This window comes from Engraulis encrasicolus, chromosome 5 (assembly GCF_034702125.1).
Source record: "Engraulis encrasicolus isolate BLACKSEA-1 chromosome 5, IST_EnEncr_1.0, whole genome shotgun sequence".
NCBI lineage: Eukaryota > Metazoa > Chordata > Actinopteri > Clupeiformes > Engraulidae > Engraulis > Engraulis encrasicolus.
In genome coordinates this window covers 12,386,824-12,402,826 of record NC_085861.1, presented here as the reverse complement: position 1 = coordinate 12,402,826, position 16,003 = coordinate 12,386,824, and the positions used below count along the sequence as shown (strand labels likewise).

Below are 16,003 nucleotides of genomic sequence, written 5' to 3'. Positions count from 1 at the left end.
TATCACGATACTGCCTCCTTGCATCGCGGTACAGTATCGTGACTCTGTGTATCACGATGTCTCGGTTCGATACAATATCATTACAGCCCTAATTGTTAGGTGTAGCTATTTACTCTTTTAGCCAGACTATCGGCCCTACATTACTAGCCAGAGAACAGCCAGTAATGTACAGTACCTGGCCTTGTAGCCTCAGCAGTAATGAATAGGTTTCCCGTTTACAAACTTTAGCGCTGTGAGGAGGGGCAAGATGCTAAGCAGCCAACCACGTGAGTCATTTTTTGAGGGACAGCAGCAAACGGGAAACCCATGTATTGAATATTGTATTGTATTGTGCGTGCGTGTGTGTGTGTGTGTGTGTGTGTGTGTGTGTGTGTGTGTGTGTGTGTGTGTGTGTGTGTGTGTGTGTGTTGGTACCTGGAGAATCCGATCCCTGTTCTATTGCACCCATCCACTCGATCTCAGCACCCTCTTATCGTGCCACCACCACCACCATCTCCACCTCATCACCTAGCCCCTTCAGACCACCACCACCATCTCCACCTTTTCACCTCCACCCAGCCCCTTCAGTCCACCAAGCAGCCCACCAGACCTCCCCCCCCCACACACACACACTCTCTCTCTCTCTCTCTCTCTCTCTCTCTCTCTCTCTCTCTCTCTCTCTCTTACACACACACACACACACACACACACACACACACACACACACACACACACACACACACACACACACACACACACACAACCCACTACTCCTCCGCCACCTCCTCTGTGTGTGTGTGTGTTGTGGTGGTGGAACAGCTGTGCATCTGCTCGGCAAAGACCTAAGCGCGCGCGCACACACACACACACACACACACACACACACACACACACACACACACACACACACACACACACACACACACACACACACACACACACACACACACACACACACACACACACACGCAGCAGCTTGGGCCTCAAGACAGCTGTTGAGTTATGTAACCATGACTACGGGTGAGGTGAGGGCTGGAGGGAAGGGGAGATGTGTGTGTGTGTGTGTGTGTGTGAGAGAGAGAGATAGTTGGCTGGGCTGGTTGTGGAGGTGATGGAATGGTGGAGGGTGAGATGGGGTGCGATTAGGTGGATGTGAGAAAGATCCTTAACTTTCTCAAAGAAAATATATTTATATGGTAATAGAATGTTATATATTTTAGTATTTTTTATTTTATACATTTTTATGGTAACACTTTATTTTAGGGATACATCTATTAGCACTAATACATACAATATTAATGCCTGTGTAAGTAACTTGTAAGGCATGTACTAAGCAAAATAAGACCGTTGTTAAGCATGTATTCACAAATGTCTTGTTCATGCCCAATTAGGGATTTATTACTAATATAACCTTAGTAAGGACCAGTAAGCCTATATTTCTATTTATTAGTAAGTAGTAAGTGAAATAATACAATGTGTACAAGCTCCCAACACACTATGTGAACAAACCCTGAACAGTGTGAAAACAGATGTGGAATAAGGGTCCCTATTCTAAAGTGATGCATTGGTCAGCCCAGATGGCTCAGGGCCTCCGCACTACCAAAGTCCCCCTCATTACCTAGGGCCCCCACACCACCCAGGCCCGCGCTACCTAGCCCCCCCAATCCACAAAGTGTAAGGGTATATTAAATAATTACTACATACTCAGCTGAGTCATCTAGCTTCCTCTTTTCCACAACTATATGAGGAAGGTAACAGGAGCCTTTATATAGCAAGGATTGAACGTACACTTATCGATGGCGGTGGGTTGGTGAGACGTAATTTTTTTCTTGTACCACTGAGTTTTAATTGTAAAAAAAAACCAAAATAAATGCAGAACATTAGAATAATAGTTTTGAGGCAAAACTAAACTATTCTTTTGTGATAATTAAGTTAATGTTTGAGAACATTAGCTTCAAGAAGTGCAGTGCATGATGGGTACGCAATCTAGGCCAACAGACAACCTACCCAGCTCTGAGCCTATACTCATGAACGACCATCTGGGTTCTTTGCTCTTTAATATGTGTTACGCCCCTTTATGGGTGAAAACAAACCGAATGTCTCATTGACTTACATGCTACATCGACTAGCCTAAATGAACACAGTCCATGCTTCAGCCACAGCTGTTTGGCTTTATTATTTGAACAGTCGGCAACACAACACGTTTTCGGCATGTTGCGCGTGAACAACGCTGGTCCGTATCTTTCGTTTATTAAACCCCAACATCACCAATTGACTTGCATGGGCTGTTTTCCCCCGCAAATGGGCGTAACGCACATGGAAAACGTCACGCCTTTCATGAGCCTGTCCTTAGCTCCTCCCCTCACTCGTGAAATTTAGATGCTATCCAAACAATTTGACATGTACGTAACAACAGAAATATTATCATTGCTGCATTGGCCATGCATTGCATTTCTGACTAAGGGCGTACCCATCATGCACTGCACTTCTTGGAGCTAAGTTTCTCAAACATTAACTTATTTATCACAAAGGAATAGCTTAGTTTCGCTTCCAAACTATTACTCATCGTTATATTCTGCATTTATTGTAGGGTTTTTACAATTAAAACTAATTGGTGTATGAAAAAATGACATCTCACCACCCACCGTCATTGAGAAGTTTACGTCCAATCCTTGCTATATAGTGCTTCCAATTACTTTATAATATATTAAATAGAATAAGTGAGATCAATGTGACTAATGCAGATTCAGGAAAGTTCTTACACTTTGCTTCCTGAGGGCGGGGTGTGGGTAGAGTGGGGGCCCTTGGTAGTGTGGGGGCCCTAGGTAGTGCGGGGGCCCTAAGCCATCTGGGCTGAGCAGTGCATCACTTTAGAATAGGGACCCTTATTCCACATCTGTTTTCACACTGTTCAGGGTTTGTTCACACAATGTACCAGGAGCTTACACACATTGTTTTCTGGCACTTACTACTTACTAATAAATATATATCTAGGCCTACTAGGTCCTTACTTAGGTTATATTGGTATTAAATCCATTATTGTGCATGAACAAGACATTTGTGAATACATGCTTAACAACTGTCTTATTTTGCTTAGTACATGCCTTACAAGTTACTTACACAGGCATTAATATTGTATGTATTAGTGCTAATAGATGTATCCCTAAAATAAAGTGTTACCATTTATATATACTGTAAGTGATGAAAATAATTTGATAATGACAAAAATATTGACAGGATTTTCAATAATAGCATTTTCATATGTTGCATATGAAATATACAGAGATATTGATATATTTTTCCCATTGTATATTGAAAAATACTATGGTTTCGTAAGGTGGTTCAGGGGCAGCCATGGAGACTGGAGGTCTAAGCACGCACATCTTGTCTCCTCAGCTGACCTCCTGTGCTTTCTCTCTCTCTCTCTCTCTCTCTCTCTCTCTCTCTCTCTCTCTCTCTCTCTCTCTCTCTCTCTCTCTCTCTCTCTCTCTCTCTCTCTCTCTCTCTCTCTGACATATTCCCCTCTACATCATCTGAGATAATGATGGGCTGCCTCGCCTGTCTCGCACCCAGGACTCATAAGCTTCCACTGTGTTTTATGCAACTGTGAAGAAGGCATAAACATGTCACAGAGACGATGTAAAAATGATTTTGATGATATTCACAGTTTTTGGTACAGTATGCATAGACTTTGTGTGGAAATTACACTGTCTTACTGTTGTGTAACACTGTCTAAGTGTTATATTTTACGGTATTGTACTGTTAGGGCCGCTGCTGAGGTTTTGGAGGCCCTAAGCATAGCTGGTCAGGAGGCCCCCCTCATATTAAATAATAATTATGGAGGGGCCCTCAATTTTGGAGGCCCCATTTTTCGGGGCAAAATGGTTGCCCTAAGACAGGGGTATTCCATTAAAAGGCACAGAAGGCCATTTTTTCAAATGCTTCAATAACACATGAAACTCCTACAGAATTAGAACATCAAGCGAATCAAAACATTGACAATAATTATTCATGGACTCTCTCTCTCTCTCTCTCTCTCTCTCTCTCTCTCTCTCTCTCTCTCTCTCTCTCTCTCTCTCTCTCTCTCTCTCTCTCTGCTCTGTAACAGATCATGATAACATTTTGTTTTCCCACCTTTTGATTGACTGATTGTTATGGTGCATTCTTATTTGATTCACAATGAAGTGCTTTAATAAAAATGTCAATCTCTCTCTCTCTCTCTCTCTCTCTCTCTCTCTCTCTCTCTCTCTCTCTCTCTCTCTCTCTCTCTCTCTCTCTCTCTCCTCAGGGGCTCTGCACCTGTTGGAGCATGATGAGGTGTATGTGTTCACGTTGCCGTCTGCGTACGCGCGCTCCATCCTGACGGTGCCGTGGGTGGAGCTGGGGGGCAAGGTCTCCATCTCCTGCGCCAAGACCGGATACTCGGCCGCCGTCAACTTCCACACCAAGCCCTTCTACGGAGGCAAAGTGCACAGGTGTGTGGTGTGTGTGTGTTTGTGTGCGCGTAATGTGTGTGTGTGTGTGTGTGTGTGTGTGTGTGTGTGTGTGTGTGTGTGTGTGTGTGTGTGTGTGTGTGTGTGTGTGTGTGTGTGTGTGTGTGTGTGTGTGTGTGTGTGTGCGTGTGTGTGTGCGTGTGTGCATGTGTGCTTGTGTGCGTGCGTGTATGTGTGCGTGTGGAAAGAAATAGAGTGCTGGACCATACGGCACATCATCTGTGGTGCATTAGCCAAAAAGTGAAAGTAATTACTCTTCACTCTTTTACACTGCTGTTATTATGCATGTTTGGTCAGTATTAAACCACTATCTTTGAAATGCATGGAAGTGTCATAGGCAAAGTTGTAGAAGTAGAAGTGCCCTTACAGAATTACAACACTAGTGATATGGTATTACATGGTTTCAACTTGTTAATATCACACTACTAGTGTTGTAATTACACCTGTCGGAGTACTTCTACTTCTACTTTATACAACTCTGGGGTGAGTTTCTCAAAAGGGAAGTTGTTAGCCTGTTAGCAACTTCAGTAGTTGCCAATGGGAAAATGCATTGAAAGCAACGAAGTAGCTAATGTAGTTAGCAACTTTGGTTTCGAGAAATTCACCCCTGGTCATAGGCATGATCCATGTCACATAAAAAGACTGTATTTGAAGTACTCGGAAGTGCAAATCTGGCATATTGAGTCTGGATGTATGCAGTGTGTAATGCCATGTTGTGGACATCATCCGTGTGACATTATGTACTGTAGACAGTTAATCTTTCTGCCTGTGGTCGTAAATGTAATCCTCTTCTGACATGTGACAGAGTGACAGCAGATGCATCCTGGAGTCTGGAAGTACAGTACTATAGTGTGACGTCATAGTCGTCATCATTGTGATATAAACATTAATCCTTCAGCCTGTGATCGTAAATGTAATCCTCTTGTGTCATGTAACAGTGACAGCAGAGGTGTCTGGAAGTACAGTACGAACCGCCGTACCGTCGCACCGTCTATGTAATGTGACGTCATAGTCGTTATCATTGTGACATAAAGAGTTAATCTTTCAGCATGTGATGTTAGATGTACTCCTAGATATCCATCAATATGGTTAAAAATTGAAGACAGGTTTGTAGACTGAAAAAGACATAACTGTCTAGCACACAGGTTATTTTTAGCACAAAGAGGGTTTTTTTTCTAAAAAATAAGAAAAACTCCTTGTGCTAGAAATGTGTCTTTTACCTTGTACCTTGCATCTTTTTCAGTGTGCGAGCCTACCTTCACTTCTGAGCCTTATAAGAAAAAAAATAGAATGGAAAGACACTATAATAACAATAATTATAGTAATATTCCTGCTTCCTTTGTGTGACAGAGTGACAGCGGAGGTGAAGCAGAACTCCACGGGAACCATCGTCTGCAAGGCGCAAGGGGAGTGGAACGGAACGCTGGAGTTCACCTATAGCAGCGGAGAGACCAAAGTGATTGACACATGCAAGCTGCCAGTTATCAGGAAGAAGATCCGGCCCATGGACAAGCAAGGGCCGTTTGAGTCCAGGTGAGCACAGTTGCCACATGTGGACTGATGATTTCCAGTCCAGAAAATGCTCAAAAACGGCCTGGATGCACTAAAACGCGAGCCTGATTTTTAATCGACTTTCAAATCTCTCTGAGACTTGGTCTGACTAAGACCATAGCAATTAACATTTCCCAAATGGCATGGTTGACCCGGCTCCTTTGGTTTGCTACTGGTTGTTTACTTCCCGACAAAGTGGGAGAAGTTCCCGATTTTTCTGGAGCTCGCCCAATTTTAACTTAATTATCATTATATTCCAGTCCATAAATGTACAGAAAAATAGATGTTTTTAGATGTTTTTACCTGCTGATGGTTATCCTAAACAGCCCAATTTGGCAAACTTGCAGATGAGTGAGGGATGTTTGAGTCCAGCCGAGGTAGGCGAGGAGAGAGAGAGAGAGAGAGAGACAGAGAGAGAGAGAGAGAGAGAGAGAGAGAGAGAGAGAGAGAGAGAGAGAGAGAGAGAGAGAGAGAGGAGAGTGGTGTCCACACTGTGACACGGGTCCAAATGGTGTGACAAAAGGCTGGGATGTGCAGGAAGCCTCTCTCTCCGGCTGGGTGAGTCGCACTGAGGGTCCCACGCGCCCACTGCCAACCATCGAGCCCCCACTACCACTATCACCACAGAGAGAGAGCAAGGTGTGTTTGGGTTCAGGTGAGGTGAGAAAGGGCATAGATACAGTATGAACACTAGATGCTGAGTTGATTCATGATTCATAGACTCAAAAAGCTTTATTGTCTAATATGAACACAGCATCTAGTGTTGATATCTATGGTTTGACTCCAGGTAAGTATGCAGAGCCCTTGAGTCCAAGACAGCAAGGGGACGGGGGTGCAACTGCCTTTGGATGTTTTGGTTTGATGGTCTGGATTGTGTGGATGGATGTGGTGCAGCTACTTATGTCTGGATCTTTGATGCCAGCAATGAATTCAGTTGTGCTGGCCTGTTTTGGGATAGTGCCTACTGTACCTATTTGTTGCGATAAAGAGTAAAGTTGCCTGGAGCCCAGATGAGCTGGGGTACCAAAGTGGGGTCCTGTCCGGACCGGTACACCAAAGAGCCAGGCTCATTATGGTGACAGCCAGAGAACACCAACAACCCTGGTGATGGTGATTCCATCGCCCTCCTGTTAGGACCAACAGTACTGCATTGAGTCAAAGGCAATCTCACTATTATGCCATAAAACATTTTCCTGGTGAACCAGAAGCTATGTGTTGACGCCCAGGGGGCTGGGCTACACAATCCTTCTGGTACACCTGTGATTCGCTCTCCTCCTCCGTTTTCGAAATAACCGGGGCAGCACGACAAATCAGGATCGTAGGGAGGGATTTCAGTGGGTATGACGTTTATCGAACGCAACACCCTCCCCCAGGGTAGTTCGGCTGTGCCCGCCCCCTCCCTGAATCACAACAGTAATGGCGGCGTGCGAGGAGTTATCATGCGTCGGGATGGAAGCAGCAATTTCAGCGGTGTTATCCAAAATACCTCAAGTTGATTTTCTAAAGGACGTTGTTCTGTTTTGGTTCCCGACCTGGCGGCGCTTACGTGACGACACGTCCTACGTCACAAAGCTTCAACGTGAGTGGTCGAAGTGTCATGTCATTCATATGAGGTTGCTCCAACCGCGTGCAAGCATCTTTTGACTAAACCCCGCCTGCGGAGAGGCGTGAAAGGGCAGTGTACCAGTAGCCTGTTACTTACAGGCTACTGGTTCACCAGGAAAATAAAACATACCAACGAAGTGTATTTCAGCCTGTCTGTATTACATTTTCTATTGGCCTGCTGAGAATATGTCATGCCCCTTTAAGATGGGAGTATGTTTACAGTAAAACTTACAAGGCAGAGTGTTACACCATATGTCAAAATCTTGTTGTTGCTTAAATTGTTGTTGTCCCTGCTGAGTGATGGTGGGAGTTGTTTCTTCTCGTCTGTCACAATAGCATTATGCAATCGCTCCCACACAACACACAAACCTCCATATTGTACCGGTACTCTCCTCTCACAGAAAACCCAGCTGTAATCATTTAAGGGGAAAATGTGTGCATGTCAAACACACACACACACTCACACACTCACACACAACACAATACAGCACAACACATCATATGGCCAGTATTGGCCAACCGTAAAACTGTCACTGACCTGGTTTAAACACTGGGTAACAGAGAGAGAGAGCGAGTGAGCAAGAGAGAGACTTTATCAGCACACTACATAAATGTGAGTGTGTGAATGAATGTGTGTATTTGTGTTTGGAAAAGAGAGTGAGGTAGAGACAGTCAAAGATACACACACAGACAGACACAGACAGGCAGACAGAGACAGAGTAGTGTATCCACGACACAAGCCTGGCCTCTGCTCTCTGCAGTCCACCAGCATCACCATTGCCACTGTCCAGCTCCCTGCACTGATCTGGTTCACAAAAGGTGAACAACTGATCTGATCTGCACTGTGGGATGCTGGATGCTGGGTACTGGTTGCAGGATGCTGGATGTGGATTGTGAAATGCTGGATGCGGGAGGCTGGGTGCTGAATGTGGAATGCTGGATTCATGATGTTGGGTACTGGATGTTGGCTGCAGGATGCTGAGTGCAGGATGCTGGATGTGGGATGCGGGATGTGGGATGTTGACTGCTGGGTGCTGGATGTGGGATGCTGAATGCTGAATGCTGGAGGTGGGATGCTGGATGTGGGATGCTGGATGTGGGATGCTGTATGTGGAATGTGGGATGTAGGATGCTGGATGCAGGATGCTGGATGTGGGATGCGGGATGCTGGGTGTTGCCATGGTGTGGTCCTCTTCACCATGCTCATCAGAGTATGTGTTGCTCTTCTAGCCCACTAAAGGCCTGGGCGGATCAATGGAAGAGGGTAGTCAGTAGTGAATAGACTCTAGTGTGTATTGTAGTGTAGTTTATTGCAGTTCAGTGTAGTGCAGTGTTTTGCAGTGCAGCATAGTGTGGTATACTCTAGTGCAGTGTGGTGTGGTGTAGTGTAGTGCAGTGCAGCACAGTGTAGTGTCGTGTAGTGCAGTGTATTGTAGTGCTGTGCAGTTGTAGTGAGTGTTGCTCTGGCTGAGCTACAGTTATGGGATTATAAAATGTGCAATAGATCTGTCTGTCTATGTGGGTAATCCACTAACCCCTGGCCTGGCAGGCTGTGTCATGTGTATGCGCCCTTCTGACCCACAGTACCTGGGTGTTCTAGTGTGGTACCTCAACCAGGAAATACTGTCCGTAAAATGTATTGGTAGAGAAAAAAGTGCCTCTGAATCGGATATACACTAATTCATGCCATGACCTTTATGAAAGGTAGTTTTATATGCCCCATTGACAGCTATCTCTGTGTTTGGTTTGTGATTGACATCCGTCTCTGTTTTGTGTGATTGACATCCGTCTCTGTTTTGTGTGATTGACATCCGTCTCTGTCAGTGCTGGACTTGGACCACAACCGGGTCCGGGCCTATTTGGTTTTTTTTTTGTTATAAACAATCCCCTCATCCCCACACCCCTACTAGAATTATGATGGGCTCAGTCCATTGTATATTAAGGATGCACCGATCTGCCGCCCCATCTAAATTCTGTGAGCTGGTCTCCGGGGCAACATTTTTAAACAAACAATCAAACGAAAACAACAATATTGGCCCCTGAAGACTGGCAGCCCACCGGGAAAACTCTCTGTATGCCAGATTACCAGTCCAGCCCTGGCCTCTGTGTTTGTGTGTGATTGACAGGCGTGTCTGTGTTTGTATCTGATTGACAGGCGTGTCTGTGTTTGTGTCTGATTGACAGGCGTGTCTGTGTTTGTGTCTGATTGACAGGCGTGTCTGTGTTTGTGTCTGATTGACAGGCGTGTCTGTGTTTGTGTGTGATTGACAGGCGTGTCTGTGTTTGTGTCTGATTGACAGGCGTGTCTGTGTTTGTGTCTGATTGACAGGCGTGTCTGTGTTTGTGTCTGATTGACAGGCGTGTCTGTGTTTGTGTCTGATTGACAGGCGTGTCTGTGTTTGTGTCTGATTGACAGGCGTGTCTGTGTTTGTGTCTGATTGACAGGCGTGTCTGTGTTTGTGTCTGATTGACAGGCGTGTCTGTGTTTGTGTCTGATTGACAGGCGTGTCTGTGTTTGTGTCTGATTGACAGGCGTGTCTGTGTTTGTGTCTGATTGACAGGCGTGTCTGTGTTTGTGTGTGATTGACAGGCGTGTCTGTGTTTGTGTGTGATTGACAGGCGTGTCTGTGTTTGTGTCTGATTGACAGGCGTGTCTGTGTTTGTGTCTGATTGACAGGCGTGTCTGTGTTTGTGTCTGATTGACAGGCGTGTCTGTGTTTGTGTCTGATTGACAGGCGTGTCTGTGTTTGTGTCTGATTGACAGGCGTCTGTGGCAGCACGTGACGACGGCACTGAAGTCGGGCAACATGGAGGTAGCAACGGAACACAAGCACCAGCTGGAGGAGAGACAACGCAGCGAGGAGAGACAGCGAGCCGCCACCAACACACCCTGGAAACCAAAACACTTCACGAAAGAGGTCAGAATAACAACAACAACAACAACAACAACAGCAATAATAATATTAATAATAATGATAATAATAATAATAGTATAATACATACTTGACCCTTTATAGTCTTGGTCACCAGATTAGTATAATATATATATATTAGTATAATATATTAATAATAGTGTTAAAAAAATGTTTATCAATGTGCAATGTCCTGAGCACCGGCTTTTTGAGCAATTCCATCTCTACCTTTCACGTTATTTCCCAATGAATACTGTATATGCACAAGTCAAGATATGCATGACCCTGCATATGTGTACCCACAAGATAGACAGCTAACAGAGAGAGAGAGAGAGAGAGAGAGAGAGAGAGAGAGAGAGAGTGAGTGAGAGAGTGAGAGAGTGAGAGAGTGAGAGAGTGAGTGAGTGAGTGAGTGAGTGAGTGAGTGAGTGAGTGAGTGAATGCGTGCCTGAGGGAGACTATCGATAGTCTATTTGTCGATCATGGGGACTGTAACAGGAAAACCCTTCATTCATTCACTTGTAAGTACACAATAGAAGTGTTTGTTTCTGCAGGAGACTTATATAATGAGGAAGGGAAGGTTTTTCCGATCAAGACGCGAGGTAAATATTGCGTGCTGCTTTGTAGGCTATACTGTCGCTATGCTGGCGACGTTCATTGCAACGGGGGATGAGGAAGCGCGTCGTAATTTGCCTGTTACAGACTCAATAGTCAACACCTGCAGGGTGACAGGGGTCGGGATGTTTGTAGAAGAGCTTGTATACTAAGTAGAAAAGTAAATGAAGACAAAAGAAGTGTGCATATTCCTGCCAACAGCGGGGGATGGTATAGGCGCCTGAGACAGACAGGTCTCGTGCCCATTCTACTCGGTGCAAATTCGAATCGCAGTTCACGCTACTCGACACTGTTTGTGCCGTCTGCAGGTCTAAACAAATAGCAATGCTATTCTAATAATATAATAATAGTAATAACTATGTCAAATTGCGACCTGAGTCTATTAGCAACAGAAAATTGTGATACCAGCTGGGGTTTGGTGCATCAGAATGACATCGGCGATAGCCTATGGTACACCACAACTTTAGTGGCAATGCGGACTGTATTTTGGCCAGACTAGTAAATATTACTTTATTACTTAAATATCCATAACATGACCATGATTTGGGAGTGGGCAGCATAGGGGTAGTTGCAATGCCTGAGGTTAGGTACCTTGGTTTAACCCATTGTGTCCTGGAGCGACATATACGCTCCATTCAGGTTCTTGAGATTTGAGCTCTTTTACTAAAAATGTGGGTATGTTAGAGCTGAATGAACACATTGTAGTACAAAATGAAGGTTCTAGCTTTTTAAATGCAACTTAATTCATGTGTTTATGTGCTTCGGAGGCTGAGATATTTAGGTTTTAATAGGGAGATGGCACCTTTTCCCAAAAAGGGCTTAGGCTAAAATCGGTTAAGTGGGATTTGAACCTGTAACCATCTGATCCAACTCCCTACCCATTAGTGCACATTAGTGAACCATTGATATGTTGTCTATGGAAGAATGTTGATAACTAAAACGTCTTCCTCCCCTGTGTGTGTGTGTGTGTGTGTGTGTGTGTGTGTGTGTGTGTGTGTGTGTGTGTGTGTGTGTGTGTGTGTGTGTGTGTGTGTGTGTGTGTGTGTGTCTGTGTCTCTGTGTGTGTTTGTGTCCATGCGTACAGGGCGACGGCTGGGTGTATCACAACCCGCTGTGGAAGACTCACTGACAAGACTCCACAAGCAAGACGCCAAACTCCAGCTGTCAATCACACAGCCCAGCCCACAGAAGGGGGTGTGGCTACACAGAGGGAGGGCTGGCCAGTCGGAGTGGAGGATGCAGCAAAGGGGGGGCGGGACTAAGATGAGACCAGAACGAGATGATTGGACATCACAGATATGTGGATGATGATGATGATGATGATGACGAGGATGATGATGATGATGATAATGATGATGATGATGAGGAAGTGCAATACTGTAGGGCCAAACAAGTCTCCAGTAAAACCAAACCCACGCTGTGTAGCTCCCAAAGTGACCTGTGCCAAACACGTAGCCTGACCCAACACGTGAGCAGAACGCTCACAGGACATTTTTTTCCCCCAGTGAGTTTTTACCCGCCTGGAATATTTCAACAGTGGACATTAAAAGTGAGAAGAGGACACCTAACCTTTTGGCAGCCAATTTTAGGAATACTTTCTTGATTTTATTTGTTAGTTTGTTTGTTTTCATGGCAGTTAAAGAACCCATTTTGTTTCTACACCAGGTATTTGATTGAAGGTGCAGCGGCCATCTTGTGTGAAGGCCTTCTAGTAAAGTACACGTACAGTACCTTTGGGCAGCACAATGTTGTTATCAGACACTCTCTTTGAACACACACGCACACACACACACACACAGAAGTTATCCTGGGCTTTTGGGTAGTGTGTTTGTTTGTGTGCCAATGCGTGCATTGCTGTGTGCCTCTGTGTGTGTGCATGCCTGTGTGTGTGTGCGTGTGCCCGTGTGTGTGTGTGTGTGGGGGGGGGGTGCATGGGTGTGTGCCTGTGTGCGTGTGTGTGTGTGTGTGTGTGTGTGTGTGTGTGTGTGTGTGTGTGTGGCATACTCAGTGGTACGGTACATGCTGCTCCTCAGCTTCACCCATGCTGCCCACGCCCATTCTCATTAGGTGCAGATGATCTCTCTCGGCATTCCCACCATCCGCACACACAGCTAATTAATTAGCACCGCATCCAGATGTTTGGCCTGCTAGCGGATGCTGCTTTTGCTACAGGCAACACTGCTGACAGCTTGGGCTGAGGCCAGGACAGAGTCATCTGAAAGGACCCCCCCCTCCCCAATATATGCTGTACAATCAGGGCTCTACATTATTTTTTTTCCATCACCAGCCAAAATGACTTGTAGATGTGGGTCAGAGTGGCTAGTAAGATGGTATTTTCTACCAGACAAACTGAAATTTCACCTGTATTTGGCTGGTGCGCTGGTGTTAATTTAGAGCCCTGTATACCAGTGGTTCTCAACTGGAACAGTCTTGGGACCCACCATTTTCCACTCTCATTCGGTCGCGACCCAATTTTTTTAGCATTCAAGTCAATTCAATGCAATTCTCAAAATGTAACCAAGACTCGAATGACTGGTTGCACGCTATCTATCTCGCATAAACATTCAGATTGTATCTATGACAACAGATGACAAAAGTTGTAAATTGTTGCAGGAAAAGTTGGATTTTTTTTTTCAGAATTACATTTTTTTTTACACCAAGGCTCCGCGACCCACCCATGACCCCTCTGCCACCCACTTTTAGGTCGTGACCCACCAGTTGAGAAACACTGCTGTATACAATGTACTGAAGACCCCATTCTGGGCCTCCTCTCCTCTCACTCCTGGGCCCAGGACAACTGACCCCTTTTGTCCCTTCCTGCCAGCTGCCCTGGCTATAGCAGGAAGCTTCAGCGGTGCCCCGGGGGCTGGAGGGCACATGACGCCACACTGCCCGCCCAGCCAAACGCACTCTGATTAGCACGGAACAATTACATCACATGCCTCACATGGACCTGGGGTCCGTTTCTCGAAACCGTCTTTGCTATCGTCGTTAACAAAGTCCTTCGTACGAGCGACTTAACTCTCTCTCTCGACAGCGACGCTCACCACTAAATCCAAGGGAACGGTAAGCAACGACAATAATCGAGAAACGGACCTCTGGAATGAAGGGAAGCAGTGCACAAACAAACAAACAAACCGCCAAATTAAATCCGAAAAAAGTTGAAACACCACAAGAGAATGACCCAGTTTTCAGTGCGTCTTTGAACAGTAACTTTCAGAACAAAATGCAATGAAATGCAGTGTTTCTCTGTGTTTGTCGCTGACCACCCCCTCCCTGAAGGTGAATTCCCGTACTAAAGAAAATATGGAGAAAAGCTGTTATGGGGGGGGGGGGAGAGAAAGAAAAGGAAGGGTTTACTTGAAAGCTAGACTGAAACCCTGTGCCAGCACCACAAAACATGCAGTATTGTAAAAAAAACACAGTCATGTGAAGGAGCAGGACTCAGTCAAGCAAAACTCAATTTGCCCTCTGCTAATCCCTCTAACAGGCAGCTCTATGCGGATCATTAGGCTACTATACACTCTAAAACATTGCAAACCAGTTAAACGTAAAAAAAGTAAGTTGCCCTGCTGCCTTAAGTTTGTAAGTTAACTCAATTCAAGACTTAACTCAACTCAAGGCTTTCTCAAGTTGAGTTAACTTACAAAACTAAAGGCAGCAGGGCAACTTACTTGTTTACGTTAAACTGGCCGCAATGTTTTACAGTGTACCTCCATGCTGGGACAACACTATTGCAGTTAGAGGAGGGCAATCCAGGGGGGCAGCACTGGAGTAGCCTACAGTATGAGTAGACAATAAGGGCACATCCAATGCCAGTATCTACAGTAGTGTTTCTCAACGGGGGCGGTACAGCCCCCCAGGGGGCGTTTGAGAGTTCTAGGGGGGCATTGACAAGTATGCAGCTGAGAGGGGGCGGTGCTTAGTTGTCATTGGGGGCATTAGTCCATTATTTTTTTTAATACTACGGGGGGGCGTTGTCAGTCTTATGATGATGTCAAGGGGGCGTTGGGAGACTTGTGATGAGATCGAGGGGGCATTTCTTCTTCAAAAAAAGGTTGAAAACCACTGATCTACAGTATCTACGTACGTATTGACGAACACTATTGGAGCTAGATGAGTACAATTCAGGAGGCCCAGAAGAGATGGAAGTGGATAGTCATGGCAAGACACACTCAATGCTAGTATCTGTTTTTTGAACACTATTTGTCCCATTTTGTCCTTGCCAGTGGTCATATGGTAGTACTCATCCACAGAGTTGTATAAAGTAGAATTAAAAGTAAATACTTTCACAAACCTAATTACAACACTAGTAGTATGATATTACTAAAGCCTGATTTGCACGGGATAAATATTACCTATGGACCCATGGTAATTCGCAATTACCCCTGGACCTCCGTGATTTTTCGGGGCGCATTCGGACGGGATAAATAAACGTCTGTTATTTAGTCAATTCACAGACATTACAAGGGAGTTCAGACGGCGCGCCTATGTAAAATTACCCCAGGACGTCTGAGATTCGCCGAAAAACAGTAGGTCATTCGCGGCGGAATTATTACCTCACAAATCGCAGGCATGGCACATTCGCACAGGACTAAGAACTCAGACATTCTCTGTAATTATTCCGAATTACCGGGGGTCCATAGGTAATAAAAGTTCCGTCCGAATCGGGCTAAAGTTGAAACCATGTAATACCATATCACTAGAGTTGTAATTACATCTGTATGAGTACTTCTACTTCTACTTCATACAACTCTGCTTGTTCACTCACTCATTCACTCAAACCTCTTCTGAGCTATGGGCCCATGAGGCTTCGAGAAGTCCCAACCCGTGGCCCCCGTTGAGAAA

At 45.2% G+C, this 16,003-nt stretch overlaps 1 protein-coding gene across 1 annotated transcript in view; it reads left to right on the top strand.

The window, feature by feature from the left end:
- The window catches only part of osbpl10b (oxysterol binding protein-like 10b), a 118,770-nt gene extending 102,890 nt beyond the window's left edge, over positions 1-15,880 (top strand). Inside the window, exons 12-15 of the mRNA XM_063198454.1 lie at positions 4,268-4,454; positions 5,823-6,005; positions 10,393-10,546; positions 12,240-15,880. Of these exons, the coding sequence (XP_063054524.1) occupies positions 4,268-4,454; positions 5,823-6,005; positions 10,393-10,546; positions 12,240-12,284 (569 nt within the window). The 3' untranslated portion in view covers positions 12,285-15,880. The remainder of the gene's footprint in view (positions 1-4,267; positions 4,455-5,822; positions 6,006-10,392; positions 10,547-12,239) is intronic.
- Positions 15,881-16,003: the final 123 nt, after the last annotated feature.